General features: G+C 51.3%; 3 protein-coding genes across 5 annotated transcripts in view; 2 read left to right on the top strand and 1 right to left on the bottom strand.

Moving 5' to 3' along the window:
- Nucleotides 1-862: 862 nt before the first annotated feature.
- Nucleotides 863-4,257, bottom strand: Trir (telomerase RNA component interacting RNase). 2 transcript variants are annotated; one of them, XM_021220471.1, is made up of 3 exons: nt 3,852-4,257; nt 1,517-1,594; nt 863-1,267 (listed from the first exon to the last, which is right to left on the bottom strand). In XM_021220471.1, the coding sequence occupies exons 1-3, from the start codon at nt 4,185-4,187 to the stop codon at nt 1,160-1,162; spliced, it is 522 nt and encodes a 173-aa protein (XP_021076130.1). In that variant the 5' UTR covers nt 4,188-4,257; the 3' UTR covers nt 863-1,159. The 2 variants fall into 2 exon arrangements, with proteins under 2 accessions (XP_021076130.1, XP_029388629.1); XM_029532769.1 differs by lacking the exon at nt 863-1,267 and having other exon boundaries at nt 1,518-1,594; nt 3,875-4,246.
- Nucleotides 4,258-5,339: 1,082 nt separating this feature from the next.
- On the top strand, nt 5,340-12,772 carry Get3 (guided entry of tail-anchored proteins factor 3, ATPase). 2 transcript variants are annotated; one of them, XM_021220321.2, is made up of 7 exons: nt 5,340-5,537; nt 6,287-6,434; nt 10,807-10,955; nt 11,043-11,193; nt 11,793-11,900; nt 11,992-12,189; nt 12,446-12,772. In XM_021220321.2, the coding sequence occupies exons 1-7, from the start codon at nt 5,377-5,379 to the stop codon at nt 12,575-12,577; spliced, it is 1,047 nt and encodes a 348-aa protein (XP_021075980.1). In that variant the 5' UTR covers nt 5,340-5,376; the 3' UTR covers nt 12,578-12,772. The 2 variants fall into 2 exon arrangements, with proteins under 2 accessions (XP_021075980.1, XP_029388559.1); XM_029532699.1 differs by having other exon boundaries at nt 5,355-5,537; nt 10,742-10,955; nt 12,446-12,769.
- A 3,373-nt stretch (nt 12,773-16,145) lies between these two features.
- Nucleotides 16,146-16,871, top strand: part of Best2 (bestrophin 2) — a 7,706-nt gene continuing 6,980 nt past the window's right edge. The window contains exon 1 of the mRNA XM_021220523.1: nt 16,146-16,177. The gene's annotated coding sequence lies outside the window, so the exon portion shown is untranslated. The remainder of the gene's footprint in view (nt 16,178-16,871) is intronic.

The following is a 16,871-nucleotide window of genomic DNA, read 5'->3' as shown; positions in this document are numbered from 1 at the left end:
TAACAGTCAAAACCGGCTCTAACTCCAAGGGGTCTCTCTCTTCTAGCCAAAACCAGCTTTAACTCTAGTTCCAAGGGGTCTGTCTCTTCTGGCCTCTACAGGTAACAGGCACGTATGTGGTACAGACATAACATGCACGAGTGAAACAATATATAGAAATAAGTTTTTTGACATTACAGGCTGGAAGGATAGCTCAGCCACTAAGGGTTAGTTAGGCTCACAACCAAAAATATAAATGTGGTCTAAAAACAGACATCTCCTCCCCCAACAAAGGCCTCTATCCTAGCCTTGTTAGTAGTCGCCACCGAAAAAAGGTTACCCATCCCCTCTGATTTCCCACTAGTCTCCTGTGAGGACAGGGAGAATGTAGGCTGTTCAGTGCTCTGGTCCCTAGAAACCAGGACATCCTTGACATATAGTAAGCAGTTGGTCAGTATCTGGAGAATAAATAACAGCTCCATATTAGCCAAAACCTAAGATTAGTGTACTGCAAAAGAAGGTGAAGTGCTAGAGACTGATCAGCGAGCACCACGTGCACTAGGCAAGCACACTCAACCCAGACTAACCCGAGTCCCGCTAAACTGATACTGTGAGGAGACTTGGAAGGCATGCTGCTGAGGCAGGAGAGAACTCTGTACATAAGTCCCTGCCTCAAAACAAAACCACAAACAAGACCAGACTTCAATAGTCACAGTTACTGAGGATGTCTGCAGAGTCCTAGAGAGGCAGCATGTGCCCCTACCTACAGAACCTTCCCCTTTCCTTCCCACAATGGGTCCACCCCAGCTCGGGCAGATGTGGTATCCACTAATGGGGAAAGACTTAGCTTGGAGATCACAAAGAAGATAAACCAGGCACAAACTCCAGCACTAAGTCAGGTTCTTTACTTCTCAGAAGTGACTGCTAAAAGGAGAAAGACAGCAAGAAGAGACAGAGCCAGAGAGCAAGGTGATGGGAAGACAGGGCACAGTAAACCACTGGTCTAAAAGTCTGAGGAGGCAAGTGCTCAAGGTAAAAAAGAGTCCTGGAGAACGGTCTGCGGCCACAGCAAGCGCCTTCGTTTCCTTCTGTGTATCAGTCCTCCAGAGAAGGCCGCTGCCAGAACCGCATTAAATATTATGTACATCGCAGAGTCCCGGGTAGGGAGCCCCGGGAGGAGTCACTTCACCAGGGGCCGAGTTTTATCATCGTCCCCGCACTGGTGGGCTTTGTACTTTTTCACTTCTGCCATGTACTTGGCCCATGCGTCACCTTTACTTGTTAATACCTGTGGGGGCGGAGGAGGGAAGGAATGGTTGGAAGACAGATGCCCAACAAGCTGGGGACAAAACTCAGGAACACCATGAGACAGCTGACCCATCCCCAATGTCACTGAAAGGCCCTGGGTCTGAGGTAAGAATAAGCAGAAGTAGGTTATCTGGGGAGCCTCCCACCCTACAAGGCCCACCCATCCAAAGCCCGACCACTGGGCACCCAGTGTGGAAGGAAAAGGCAGTTAGGGTGGCAGCCCACTCACCTCATCCTCCGTCTTCTGCTTCTTGGCTACTATTCCCGTCTTGAGGGCTAGTTTGTTCCCGCCTCTGCGCTTGCCCACCTGGGTGAAGGGACAGAAGACTGCAAGGGTTACAGGAGCCGGGCCCGCCCTTGGCGGTGCTGAGGCCCACTACACCTTCCTAGCGACGCCTCGCCCAGCTCCTCCAGCCGGCCGACCTGCGCAGCAATCAGAGAGGAGCACTCGCCTCAGCACCTGCCCTGGGCTGCCATGCCCAGGCAGTCCTGGGCCCCAGGCTACCCTCCCCGGGGGGCAGAGGAGGGCTGACCTTGCTGGGAACTGGCCTCACTGTCCTGTCAGGGACCACACAGCTTCCTTAGCTGAACTTCACTATCTATGGAGCCCTACAGACCACACAGAGCGCTGTGACCATGGCATCTCCTCTCATAGTCAGTTATGCTATTTGAAGGTAATAACTATCTCCTTTTAGAAATAAAGACAAGTTTCTGGGAGAACTAGGACAGGCTGCCAACAAGAGAGCACGCCTCAGGATCAGATGCGCAAGGCCAGCAGGAGCACCCTGAACCACAGCATCCCTAAGTCTCCTACCCTGAGCGGGCCTGGCGTTTTTTAGGAATATAATGACAATGGCTACTCAGGAATAAGTCAGAGAGGCAGTGACACCACTGCCGCTCCTATTCCTGGACTGTCACATCAACCCAGGCCCTGTCAGTTCCCACTTCCTCTTAAGAACAGTCTGGCTCTGAGTTTTCACCCTGGCCTCATGTTCTCCCCTTAACTGGGAGCTTTCAAGACATTACCCTGTTCTTACCCTTCAACTAGGCAGTGCCTGCGGGACCACTCCCCCAATCGCTTTAGTGCAGTACTGCAGATGGAATCTACGATCCCATGCATTCAAAGCGAGCCATCTTCCGCGGAGTTAAATCCCCAGATTTCATTTCTGAGACAGCGCCTCACTAAGTTGCTCAGGCTGGCTCTGAACTCATTCTGGACTTCAGATCCTTCCTCAGCTCCTGAGTAGCTGATACTACAGGCACACACTACTGGACAGACAGACAGACAGACACACACACACACACACACACACTGTGTTGTTTTTATAAACAATGTAACCTTTGTTCAGAATCTGCAATCCTCCTGCCTCAAGCACCACAGTGCTAGGATTCCATGTATGTGCCACTTTGGAGGCTCACACATACACACTTTTAAGACCTCACACATACACACTTTTAAGACCTAAACAAACTTAAGCCTTACCCCAAACCACAGAACTGGATCCAAGATTTGACCCACAGTCTATTATTCTCAAACCAACATTTCCTCCTCCCCACTACGAGCCTCAACATCAGAGACAAAGCAAGCTCAAAACTAACAGAGTATATGTCCAACTTATTTAACCCGAGGCTCCTCAACATGACACTTGACATTTTCGGCTAGATCCTTCTTTGTCATCCCTTGTGTTAGAAGAGCATACCTGCTATCTACCTATAGATGTCACTAGCATCTCCTCTTAAGAGTTTGACAACCAAAATGTCTACAGACTTTACCAAATATAAGAGGATGAAGAGACTTGCTCCCAGTAGAGAACTGGTCTTGTTCTTTAAGAGTCTTTTCTGACTTTTCTAGGACCCCTTTATGAAATACATCAAAATCTCAATTATTAGAACTACAGAAGATCAGGATAGGTCACCCACACTCCAAACAACGTTCTTTTCTGTCAAAGACACCACCAAATACCCAGCACAAGGTAAGGTGCTCAATCAACGGACATTAGTTAAATAATACAGAAAGGAATCGATTTATCTTGCTAAGGCCACAAAGTCGGTGATTTGCTTTTTGTTATTGGTTGGTTGGTTTTGTTTAGTTGGGACAAGGTCTCACTTTTTCGAATCCTCCTCTTCTTGCATCCGGAGTGCAGGTAATACAAGGCGTGTACCACCACGCCCGGCTACGGTCCTGAGTCGAGTCTAACGATTACAGCAGACTCGGGATTTGAATGTGTCTCCTCCTTTTCCCCCACATTATAGGTGGGCCTCATTATTCAAAGACTGGGTACAAATCAAACAGGAATCCTAGCATCTAGGGTCCCCTAACCCCAGAGCGCTGCTTCCAGTGCAATTTCCCGGTTCTCAGGTCCCACGAGTGAGATCTAAGGATTCCTATTCCCGCCCAGAAACACTTCTTGTCCGGAATCCAGGCTCAAGATTCTCAGCAAGCGACCAGGACCTTCCAGGCAGCCGGGCGGAGGGCTGCCTTGGATCATGACGCCCCTTCCCGGGCCCGACTCCCCCAGCCAACGCGGGCCCCGGCGCCCGCCCCCACCCCCGCGGCTCCTTACGAAGCTGAGCGTGGGGCCTGGGCCGCCCTTCCTCTTCGGAATCCCTGGGCCCGCCGCGGCGGAGGCCGGTGGATCGGGTCGCTGCGGGCCCGGGGGTGGCTCCTCCTGCCGCTGCCGCTGCTCTTCCTCCATCTTCCGCTTGAACAGCTCCAGGAAGCTGCCATCGTTGGCAAACAAGTTCACACCGCTGGACACCGGACTCGAGCCCGACACCTCGTCGTCCCCACTCTCGGGTGACGTTCCCGGCCCCGACTCAGCACATCGGCTCCTGCCGCTGCCCGCCGGGCCGGGCGCCTCCCGACCCGGAGGCTCCGCCCGTCTCCCTCGGGCAGCCATTTTGTGGCTAGATGCCGTGCAAAGGACGTCGGGAAAGGATCTCAGACCGCGCGCTTGGCGTGGGACCGGCTTCGTCTGGAGCGATGCATGCTGGGAAGAGGGGTCGGACCCCAGGAGCCAACGCAGAGTGGGCGGAGCCTAGGTGGGGCCACAGGGTTCTGACCTGGCGACCAGGCGATGGAGCCCAGAAGTCGGTCCCTTTCCTTCTGGTCCTCGGATCCCTAATCCTGCTAGACACGAGTTAGTTAAGCAGACAGAAGCTCCCTGAGAATGGGACCACCGTCTGGGACCCGGGCCCCCTGTAAGGGCTGGGAGAGCACAATCCCAGGCGGCCACCAGAACTCTGTAACTGAACGGATCTTGTTTGGAGACCTTGTTTTCAGTTGTCCCTTAGGAACTTGTCTGGCCCCTAACCAAGTCTACAAAGCATATCTAACTTGATACCTCCTATTAGAAATAGAAGCAACTCCAGGGTTGGCATCTGTCTCCTCATTTAATCTCTTAGTTTGAAATTAGAATACCGCTGGCTGCGTGCAGCTAGACAATGCCTGAGATTAGTATTTAAGAGGCTGGAGCACTAAAATGAAGCCGAACATATCTCCAGGCTGAATACCTAAGACTTAATGTTTTGAGCTGCGTATTCCTTCCCAAGGACAGGGACTCGATTAAAATTGGATTTGCTGAACCCTGAGCACACCTAGAGAAAAAGCAGAGTGCCGAGGTCCAAAACAGTAAGAAGGAAATGATAATCAGGAAACCGAGCCTATGGAATCTAGAGATACCTCTGCTCTAACTTCACGCAAAAAGCTTGGACAGGATGTTTGCCTGGTTGCTAAGGAGAGGTTGACGCCTGCAGGGACTTGAGCGTGACTAGTAGAAGTAAGACAAGATTCAGCCAATGAAAAGAGTGCCGCAAGACTTAGGGTCCAATCAGTGAAGAGCAGTAGTGTGGGTCATACCAATATGTCCACGAGACAGGGGAATCCTTAGAAAACTACAGACAAGAGTTCACAAAGGTGAGCCCTTGAGTCATAAAACGGCGAAACCATAGCGCTCACTATCTCTAAATGTCAATGCAGGAGGAAAATAAGTCAGTCTTCCAGCCTGCACAGGGCTGTGGCAGGCTCATTTCCCCTGCAGGTATTTAGCACTTGGTGCGCCCCGAGTAATCACGTGAGCAGGGTCCAAGATGGCGGCGGGGGTGGCCGGGTGGGGGGTTGAAGCAGACGAGTTCGAGGATGCACCTGATGTGGAGCCGCTGGAACCCACGCTTAGCAATATCATCGAGCAGCGTAGCCTTAAGTGGATCTTCGTCGGGGGCAAGGGTGGCGTTGGTAAGACCACCTGCAGGTAAGGAGGCTCTAGCGGAGCCAAGGGGACGGGATGTACCACTGGACCAAGGGGAGGACAGGGACCGGCTTTTTCTTCCCGATCGGGCAAAGCGAGCTGAGCATGGCTCTACGGGGTTGTTTCTCTCCGGAAGTTACTACAGCCTGCTGAAGATACCTCCTGAATGCAAGCCTAGCATCCTGACTTGGATTATCTCTCTTTGGGTCTTGTGAATTCAGCGTGTGGGGTGTGCAGAGGAACATGTAAATCCGGCAGTCCGCCGGACAGTACCCCCCCCCCCCCAGCCAGGGAGCGACACTAGGGCAAGCTGTCTTAGTATAACAGACTTCTGTTTGATGCCAGAGAGGGAAGAAGTAAAAGGGAGTGGAAAGGGCACGTGATTGTGGTGCCTGGGTTCGGTGAAGTACGTTGTCCTGAACAAGTAGAGGGAGGGAGGGAAAGCAGTCTGCCTGCTGGACAGCTGGACTGTGCCACTGAGTGCCAAAAAAGAAAAAACAAAAGCAGAAACAGGCATTCAAAGAGACCCCAGTCAGTCAGCTGAATATTGCACACCAGTCCCATCCGAATGAATCAGAGTCAGGTGGTGATCTCTTCAAGGATTAAGTAAGGCTTGATCTCACTGGGACCCATACATTGGTCATAAGGTCTCTGCTGATCCAGGATTCTGTGGCCTGACCTTGTATGTTCTTCGACAAACACCACCTCCGTAACTGACTGCTCACTCATCTTCTCACGTTCCTTTTGTGCAGCTGCAGCCTGGCAGTCCAGCTATCGAAGGGACGGGAGAGTGTTCTGATCATTTCCACGGACCCAGCTCACAACATCTCAGACGCTTTCGATCAGAAGTTCTCCAAGGTGCCTACCAAGGTCAAAGGCTATGACAACCTCTTTGCTATGGTAAGTAAAGCTGGCCTCAGCTCTGGCTGAGGTCCCCGTAAGGCTTTTTGATCTTGTTTGAGTGACAGGTGTTCATGGTACCCATGCAGGCCAGATGAGGGCATCAGACACCCTGGGTCTGGACTTATAGGTGGTTGTGAGCCACCATCTGGGTGCTAGGAATCCAGCCCAGAGCCACTACAAGAGCAGCCAGTACTCTTAACACCGAGCCATCTCTCCAGCCCCAACCATAAGGCCTTTTGAGGACGTACCTACCAGCAGCCACCAGGCCAATCATAGTCTACGTACTCAACTCTGGGTGTCACACCTTCCCCAACATACTCCCAGAGGGGCTTGTGGGAAGGAAACCTTTAAGGAGCAGGGAGAAAGGCAATAAACCAGAACTGGGCAAACAAGGGGAAGAAGGAAGCCCAACCAGAGATGCACACTGTGGGGCTCCGCTGGCTGGGCAAGCACTTTGGCTTGGCGTCTACGTTTGATAGACGATTTTTAATATACACAGTTATTCTTTTAAAGATTTAGTTTATCTTTAGTTACATGTGCAGGGACCAGCAATACCAGGGCCTCCTTGAGCTTAAGTTTGAAGACACTTGTGAACTCCCACCCCTGAGTGGGTACTGGGAATGGGTGACGGTCCTCTGGAAGATCAGCACATGCTCTTAACTGCTGAGCCATCTCTCTGGCTCCGTGTTCATGTTTGTTTTGGTTATTATTGTGTTGTTAGTGGTGCTGCTGCTGCTGCTGCTGCTACTGCTGCTGCTGCTTGAGGTAAAGGCCAGGGCATCCCATGTGCTATACAGTGCCAGCCTGCATTCCCAGCTCTCGAGTTTGAAAAGGGCTGGGCAGGATGGCACACACCTTCAATCCCTGCACTAGAGAGGCAGCGGCAGGTGGATTAACATAAATTTGAGGCTATCAGGGCTACATAGTAAGACCCTGTCTTTAAAAGAAAAATACTAAATCAGCTGGGAATATCGGCACACACCTTTAATCTCAGCACTAGGGAGACAGAGGCAGGACGACCTCTGAGTTTAAGGCCGAGTTCCAGCACCGCCAAGGCTACACAGAGAAATTCTGTCTCTAAAAGTTTTTTTTTTTTTTTTTTTTTTTTAAAGCCACATATCTGATGGTCATATGGAAGTTGGACTGCAAATCAAGGGTGAATTTGGGAAGAGTAACAAGAAAGCTGGATGTGTGGATGTTCCCAGATCATGACACAGTAGTCTCATAAAAGGGGGGAGGGGGTGAATAGTTAGATTTAGACTATATTTTGGAAGTGAAACAGTGAGATCACCAGGTTTTCTCTGTGAGTGTGTGTGTATGTACGCTAGTGCACACACACACTCATGCCAGTGTGTCACTGTGGAAGTCAGGACATCCTAAGACATTGTTGGTACTGGCTCTTCCTCCTTGTTTGAGACAGTCTGTTGTTTACTGCTGTGTACACTAGGCTGAGTGGCCTGAGAGCTACCAGGGCTTCTCCACCTATCTTACCATAGCAGCACAGGGGTTACAGAATCATGGTACCACCTTCACCTTCACCTGGGTTCTTGACCTCAGATACTCTAGAACGAATATACGGTGTGTGTGCCCTGGACCTAATTGTGATGTGCCCCAATATGGGTGCTAGAAATCAAACCTCGGTTCCCTGCAGAGCAGCAAATGCTCCTGACGATTGAGCTGCTGACACATCTCTCCTGTTCACATTATTGTGGATTTTTGTTGGTTTGGTTTGGTTTTTGGTTGGTTGGCTATCTGGCTGGCTGGCTGGTTTTTGAGACAGAGTCTCATGTGGTCTAGTGTGGACTAAACCTTGATATGTTGACAAGGATGACCTTGAACGTCTGATCAAAAGTGCTGGTATGACCGGTATGTGTCCTGGCGACTGACAAAAATGGCATCGTTTATGATTAATATTTTTATGTGCATAGTTGTTAGATCTACATGTGTTTTTTTGTACTATGTGCATGCAGTGCCCTCAGAAGCCAGTGCCCCTGGAACTAGAGTTATAGATAGTAGTGAGTCTCCATGTGGGTGCTGGGAATTGAACCTGGGTCCTCTGGAATAGCAGCCCATACTCTTAACCACTGAGCCATCCCTCCAGTGCCTATGACAGCTTGGTTTTAATGAGTGACACAGTAACTGTGGGGATGGAAGCTGAGAATGGGAACCCCGCAGCAGGGAAGTGGAGCTGCTGGAACAGAGTTTCACTGCTGCCTGCCGGGTCTAGCCTCACCCTCGGGGTACAGGTGCTTCTCCTGCCTCAGCCTCTAGAGAAGCCGAGCCTGCAGGAGCACAGCTCCACCCCTGCCTTTAGAAGGACTTGTTTGAGAAAGACGGTGGTAGGGCATATTTGATTGCAGCAGGGAGATGGGGTGGGGGCTAGTTCTTGAAGGCTGAGCTCTGCCTAGCTTAGGCTCTGCCAAGGGTGGAAATCAGAAGGAAGTATGTAGAACTAGGGGTGTTTCCTGAGGCAGATGAGGTGTTACACCCCCATCTTTTTCCTCAACCTATTTTCCAGGAGTAGGGATTGAAGGCAGGGCCTGGTGCATACTATGCCAGATTCACCCTGAGCTCTCAGCCCTTTATCCCCCGTTATTCTTGTGTGTGACCGCCTGCTTCCTCTCTTCTCCTTCCCAGGGCTCCAGAATGGAACTCAGCTCTGTCATGGATCGAGTTTCATGACTTGCTGAACCATCTTACTGACCTGGTACAGTTGTTTGGTTTGGTTTGGTTTTTTTTTTGTTTTTGTTTTGGGTTTTGTTTTGTTTTTTGTTTTGAAACAGGGTTTCTCTGTGTAGCCCTGGCTATCCTGGAACTCACTTTGTAGACCAGGCTGACCTTGAACTCAGAAATCTGCCTGCCTCTGCCTCCCAAGTGCTGGGATTAAAGGCGTGTGCCACCACCACCCGGCTGGTTTTGGTTTTTCAAGACAGTGTCTCTCTCTATGTATCCCTGGCTGTCTTAGAACTCTCTCTATAAACCAGACTGGTGCCGGGCGGTGGTGGCACACACCTTTAATCCCAGCACTTGGGAGGCAGAGGCAGGCGGATTTCTGAGTTCGAGGCCAGCCTGGTCTACAGAGTGAGTTCCAGGACAGCCAGGGCTATACAGAGAAACCCTGTCTCAAAAAATCTAAAAAAAAAATAAATAAATAAACCAGGCTGGCCTTCAATTCATAGAGATTTGTCTGTCTTTGCCTCCCAAGCCCTGGGACTGAAAGTGCTGCTGCCATCTGGCCTGACCCATTGCATTTTTATCTGTGGATTTGACTTGTTGGTTTTAATCTCACTTAAGTTTACAGCCCGCTTTGAGCTCACTTTGCAACTTTCCTGTCCTGCTTAATTGTTGGAGTTAGAAGCCTGTGCCGCCAGGCCCAGTCAGGGGCCTCCCCTTCATGCAAAGGCTGGGACTTCCACAGTGAATGAGACAGGAGATATTTGAGGAGGAATGAGATACAGACACGTGTCAGAGTAGGCATAGTTTGTCTTTCAAGCATCCACTGGAGACCTGTCATTAGGAGCTGGTGGCAGGTATTACTGTTGGAGTCTGGTTTTGTCCCCAAAACAGCAATACCAAACAGCTATGGATAAACAGAATGGAGGAAACTGCCTACAGCAATGAAGGAGCAGAACTGGAGCTGTGAGGAGCCTGAGGCTGGAGCTGGAGCTCAGTAGTAGAGCTCTTATTAAAATCTAGTTGTCACAGACTGTGGTCACAGGGTCTAATGCCTGGCTACAAGGTAGTTACCATTAAGGGGCTTGGGAATTGCTCAGTGATAGAGCACCTGCTTAACCTCCCAGTGAGTAGCTAGAAGTATAATGTGAAGGAGCACTAGCCTGGCCTGTATAAAGCCCTTGGTTCCATCTGCAGCCCTGCTCCCCACCCCTCAAAATAGAGACTACTACCCAAGAGGGAGAGCAGATGGGCAGGGGCAGGGTGACCTACAGAATAACTGGCCAGCGAGCCTGATGGAACACCCTTGAGGAGGGTGAGGACAGCCAGGCTCAGCTACATAATGGCCTTGTTTTAAAAATTAAAGAATTATATTCAGAGGTGACCCACATTAGAGGCATAATCTGAAAGTGGTCGGAGCTAGCTGTGGTTGTTTATCGGGGAAGCAAATTTTGGGTTGCCTTTGCAAATTCCTGTAGTGGGTTTGGGTTTCAACTTGTCTTTGGGGCCTCCCCTAGTCCAAGTTTGCAATTTCTTACTTGATTGTGAAGGTTAAACCATTGATGGGACAGACCCGGGATCCTATGTGGTTGGAGCCAGCCCTACATGGGCTTCCTCTGGCCTGCACCTAGGAGTTGAGGCCCCCTCTGGGAGTCCGTCATCGCAGCAGCCTGAGTCTGGTCCCCTCGGCCCCCAGGAGATAGACCCCAGCCTGGGCGTTGCAGAGCTCCCCGACGAGTTCTTCGAGGAAGACAACATGCTGAGCATGGGCAAGAAGATGATGCAGGAGGCCATGAGCGCCTTCCCTGGCATCGATGAAGCCATGAGTTATGCTGAGGTCATGAGGTCAGCCTGCCAGGGATTGGGGGTGCCTGCCTGCCCCGGGAGGGCTTGTGGCCTCTGGTGTGAGCCTGACCCTCATCTTCCCCCCAGGCTGGTGAAGGGCATGAACTTCTCCGTGGTAGTGTTCGACACAGCACCCACCGGCCATACACTCAGGCTACTGAACTTCCCTACCATCGTGGAGCGGGGCCTGGGCCGCCTGATGCAGATCAAGAACCAGATCAGCCCCTTCATCTCACAGGCAGGTGCCACACCCTCCTGCTCTCTCTCACACCCCTCCTGCTCTCAGTGCCTTAACCCAAACCGTGTTCTTTGGGGCAGAGTAAGAGGCATGGTCTCCCTCCCTCCACATCTCACCTGCTGTGTGCCCTCAAGTAAATCTTTTCACCTCTCTGGTTCTTCCTTTTCTTCTCTATCAACTGTGGTGCTCACTTCAACAGCACATGTACCTAAAAAAAAAAAATGGAGACCACAGCAATGGTTCTGTGAGCCATCAATACAGTGACACTTGCCCCAATCCTCATGTCCACCTCTGGAGCATGTCTGCTGAGCATCTACTAAGTGCCTACCATCAATTCGTAATAAAACACGTGAGTGCTTACAAAGCACAACAGCTCTTGAAGGGAAGGCGTGAAGATGGCAGCCTGAGAGGTCAGGAGGTCAGATAGTGTGGTCATGTTAGCCCACACAATGGAGGAGCTACAATTCCACAGACCTACCCCATGAGTTGGACCCCGGGCCCGCACCTTTAGTAGAGATGCTGCAGTATTCACTAAGCCCCTGACCCCGAGGCTCTGATGGGCCCAGGAAGCTGGCAAGCCTATTCCCTCATCCCCACAGATGTGCAACATGCTGGGCCTGGGGGACATGAATGCTGACCAACTGGCCTCCAAGCTGGAAGAGACGTTGCCTGTCATCCGATCCGTTAGCGAACAGTTCAAGGACCCTGTGAGTTATGCTGCAGTTCAGCAGGAGGTGAGAGGCTCCTGAGGATGGGGTCAGCCAGATCCCTTCCTCCCTCCTGTCTTGTGCCCTACAGGAACAGACAACGTTCATCTGTGTGTGCATCGCCGAGTTCTTGTCCTTGTACGAGACGGAGCGGCTGATCCAGGAGCTGGCTAAGTGCAAGATCGACACCCACAACATCATCGTCAACCAGCTTGTCTTCCCTGACCCTGAGAAACCCTGCAAGATGTGTGAGGCTCGACACAAGATCCAGGCCAAGTACCTGGACCAGGTATGCCCACCTGCCCAGCCAAGAGTCCCATGTCTTTTACGGTATTCTCTGAGGGCCGGGGCTGTAGAGAATGCTCGCCTAGTATGCGTGCATGTGCACACGTCCTGAGCCTTCTGTATTCAGAGGACTGAGGCAGGACTGGGAGGCCTGACACCCAGGCCATCCCTGGATTTGCTGGCCCCTCTTACCTTACCCTTAGCTTCTGCCCTAACCGCCCAGCCCTCAGCCTGCTTTCTGCTCTCTAACCTGATTACAGATGGAAGACTTATATGAAGACTTTCACATTGTAAAGCTGCCACTGTTACCTCACGAGGTTCGGGGAGCCGACAAAGTCAACACCTTCTCTGCCCTCCTCCTGGAGCCCTACAAGCCCCCCAGCACCCAGTAGCCACCCCCATCCCTGCTGCTGCCACTTCATACCCTCCTCTTTCCCCATGGGGCAGAGTTTGCACAACCCCCATAATGCAGGGGGCCACTTAGGAGGTGGGAGGGGGTCTGTTCCCCCTGGTGGGGCCTGGGGAGGCTGCAATGCCCCCCACCTCTTCCTGCCTCACACTCCTCAATAAAATAATGTTAAACAGCTGTGTTTGTCAGTGGATGGATAGGTAGGTGAGCACTTGTGGACAGCTACAGAGACTGCACACATATTTGTCGCCCCGTCTCTCACACAGATCCATTCATAGCAATCATGCATGATTTTGGTGGCAGTTGTGGAAAGAATCTGTCTTCAGTAAGAAGCCTGCTCTTAAAGATATTCTTCCTAGGGCTGTAATGCCTGTCATAGAAGCGTTTGCTCTCTTCCTTAAAAACTCAAATGTTGGGACTCTTTAGGCCCCATGGCCAGCCCCAGGCTAGTTGGGAATGGATTAAGCAGGCAATGGGCCCAACACCACCTGCTGTTTAGTTTGGGAATTAGTGGGCGCCCTGGGCAGAGGCTGGGCCTGCCAGACTGGGGATTAAGGATCTGTACACACCCCGCTAGTTCCTGCCGGGATGCTTTCAGCCACCCCTGGGGTGAGACTGATGAAGACTGACAGGAAGGCAGAAGATGCCAGGGTCCCCTTAAGGCTGAACCTGCCTCCAGAGGAGGCTTCCTGAAATTCCTTGGCACAGAAACTCCACTGTCTAACTTTACTTCTGCAGCCCTTACACTGGGGGCCTGAGCTGAGCTTAGAGCCCTTGGGGGAAGCACTTAGCAGGCTGAGTCTCCAGCCCTCCTCTGCACCTGCAGACACCTTATAGACTGGATCTAAAGCATGGCTTTGGAGTGTTTTTCAAGTTCCAAGCCACAGCTACTTGGTGCAAGGGGACAAAAAGGGGTGCTTGAAGACATACATGACTCAGGAAGTGTTCCTGGTATACTCAGGGTCTAGGCACGCCAAGGAGCGAGTGCATGGAAGGGGAACCCATTCACGAGCTTAGACTTGTCCTCCCGCAGGACTCAGGGTGTGTACAAGCCGGTATGGGCACATTAAGGTGGCAAATGTAAACACAGGGCGGCTATAGGGAAGGACTACAGACTATAAGCCCCGTGTTGCTCAGGTTCAGATCCGAGCTTTTCCATTTATGTCACCTTTTGCCTAGCAGGAATACAGGAGCCATTTCCCTTGCTGATGAAACACCGTTTTTTTTCCTCTAGCACCCAGCTCAGACCTCAGTTAGAGTCATGTGCTTATTGTAGTGAAGGTATGTGAACTAGGCAACCTGCCCTCCAGCCCAGCTGGGTATCAAGAACTGTGTGGGGATGCGTGCGTGTGTGTGTGTGTGTGTGTGTGTGTGTGTGTGTGTGTGTGTGCTGGGGGAGAAGGGATGAGCTGCAGGGAGCTCAAGGACACATACTAAGGAGTCAGGATAATTAAGAACAGCCTGTCCAGTGCCTGGGTCCTACAGCTGGCAGTGTCATCCCAGTCAGCAACCTTTGTTGCTGAAGTTTATAGGCTGCTGGGCAGCTGGACAGCGGAGATATGGGTCCAAGAGTGGCCAGCCCAAGCTGGTTCCTAATTTACCCGGGTGGGGCAGACATCTGCCAGCCTGGGAACACTGCGTCCTGGCCAGATGGGCCTCCGGGGGTGGTGCTGCACTGGGCCATTCCCACTTCTGTTGCTCAGCAGGTAGATAGCAAGGAGCGCATGGGGACTCTAAGAGTGTCCCCACCAGATTACTCTCTGAGCCTCTGCCCCTCTCATACCTGTGTATCTGTAGACATCCTTGAAGTTGGGGGTGGCAGTGGGAGGACTCTTTGTGCCAGGCTAATGAGTGGCCCTCCTGTTGGTGTGTCTCTGAAGAGAAAACATCTGCCTCAAATCAGGGCCAAATGTAGGGAGAAGGATTTGTGTCCCTGGTTGTGTGTTCAGGGCATTGTTGAGTATGAGGCCTAAGTGTATGTCTGGGTGTTTCTGCATACAGAACGTAACAGTACATAACAGAGAAAGCACTGAGAAAATGTCTCTCTCTTTTTAGGCAGGGCCTAACTTTGTAGCTTAGGATGTCCTTGCATGCATAGCCGCCCAAATGCTTGAATTATGGGCATATGTCACCATGCCTGCCTCAATATATTAATGTACAAGTGGGTGGATGTCACTGGGGTTTTAGTTGATGAAACTGTAGTAAGGATCCCTGTTGTCATCTCCTATCATGCTAAGGATGCTGTCCAGGGCTTTACAAATGCTTGACAAGTCTTTTGCCCTTAAGCTACTCCTATAGCCCTTGCAAATGTCTTCACTGCATTAGCAAAAACCCCCAAGTTCCTCCTCTGACCCTGGGACTATCCCACTGTGTTGAGAGAGGTGCTCCCACATTTCTCATGTGAGTGTGGGGGTGTCTTTGACATCCTTCCTCTATTGTTTTTTTTTTTTTTTTTTTTAATTATTTATTTCAAGAGGCAGAGACAGGTAGATCTCTGAGTTCATGACCAGCCTGGTCTCTGGTCTACAGAGTGAGTTTCAGGACAGCCAGGGCTACACAGAGAAACCCTGTCTCAAAAAAAAAAAAAAGAAAGAAAGAAAAGTCTAAAACTGGGGTTTTAGACAGTTGTAAGCAACAGTGTGGGTATAGGTACCAAATTCTGAAAGTACAGACAGTTTGAGTTGTTAGTCGCCACATCTACTTTTTCACTTCTGTCTATATGTGTCTGCCTGGGTTGGGATATGTGCACTTAGGTATAAGTAACCTTGGGTCCCCTGCAGCTGGAGATAAAGGTGGTTGTGAGCTACCAGACTGGGTGTGAGAAACAAATTCTACAAAAGCAGTATACACTCAACCACTGAGCTACCTCTTCATCTATTGGGTTTTTGGGATTCAGTCTCATTCTGTAGCCCAGGGTAGCCTGGAACTCATGACAGTCCTCCTGTCTTAGCTGCCAGCATACCTGGCTGACCTTGAAAGTCTCTGCGACAGTGTAGATTGCCACTGTGGTAAGGGAAGATAAATGTGTGTCTGGATCTACAGTGTAGTGTGCGTCTTTGTGACAGCTTTGTCACAGGTAACTGAGATTTGCTGGGCTGTGTATGTGTGGTGTGTGTGTGGTACGTGTGTGTGTATCTGTGTGTGTCTGTGTGGTGTGTGTGTGTGTATGACTCTGCGTGTGTGTGTGTGTGTGTGTGTGTGTGTGTGTGTGTGTGACCTTCTCCTTCCCGCTTTTCCAGCTCTAGGTTTCAGATACCTTGGACCTTCTCCCTAGGAGGGAGGGAAACAAAGAGAAGCAAGAAAGTACAAGGCAGACCACACACACACACACACACACACACACACACACACACACTACCACTACTCCACCCAACCCCACCCCCCCCCTGCCCAGGAGACAAACTGGCAGACCTTCTCCAAACAAAGTTCTGAGGCTGTAACTCAACTAAAGGGGATGGACTTGGGAGGGGCTGCCCACGCCCACTCCCCAGCTCCTTCCCAAACAGTCTGGCTTCAGCCCCACCCAATACTGAAGACACCCTCCCTTTTAGTCTCTGTCCCTTGTGTCCCTGTACAGCCACAGGTGAGAAGGGCCAGGCCTGGGAGAATAAATGGCCATGGACTAGCGAGCTTTGGGCAAGAAATCTGGAGAGAGGGAGGCAGGGTGGAAGGCTAGAAGGGACAGCAAAAAAGGAAGAAAGATAAAGGAGGATCTGAAGAAGGACTGGAGGTGTCGGAGCTGGAGGATTAAGTGGGTGTTGAGGTGAGCTGGCTCCTTTTCAGAGGAAGGGAGGCTGCTGGACAGACTGGAGACCTGGAGCTTTAGAGACGCCATTCAGAGCAGTTCTGAATATGAGGGGGATAGTAGTTCTACTGGGGCAGACTGTAGTCTCAAGAGAGAGGACAGAGAGAAGGCCAAACTTGGGAGAGTGGGCAACGAGTGTTTGGGGGGGAGTCGGGGGGCTGAACCCTGAGGATTAGAAACTGAAGACTCAGGAAGTCAAGAAGATTGAGTATTGTACAGGTGAAAGGGATAGGAGAGTGTGGGGGAGGAAAGTCAAAAAGTGACTAGATTCATCCAAAGGTTTGGGACGTGAGGGACCTAAGTTAAAGTCCAAGGGACTTGGACCAGTAGTCTAGAGGAGGAAGACAGAGCAAGACTGGGAGACCGGAACTCGAGAAAGAGCCAGGACCCGGGGGGGGGGGGGGGGGTGGGGGTTTGGGGTAGGGGGGGGGGGGGGGGCGAGGTAGGACCGCCCTAGGGCAACGAGGTGCTA

This window comes from Mus pahari, chromosome 20, assembly GCF_900095145.1.
Source record: "Mus pahari chromosome 20, PAHARI_EIJ_v1.1, whole genome shotgun sequence".
Lineage (NCBI taxonomy): Eukaryota > Metazoa > Chordata > Mammalia > Rodentia > Muridae > Mus > Mus pahari.
The sequence above is the reverse complement of the archived record's forward strand: the minus strand, read 5'-3'. Positions and strand labels throughout refer to the sequence as shown.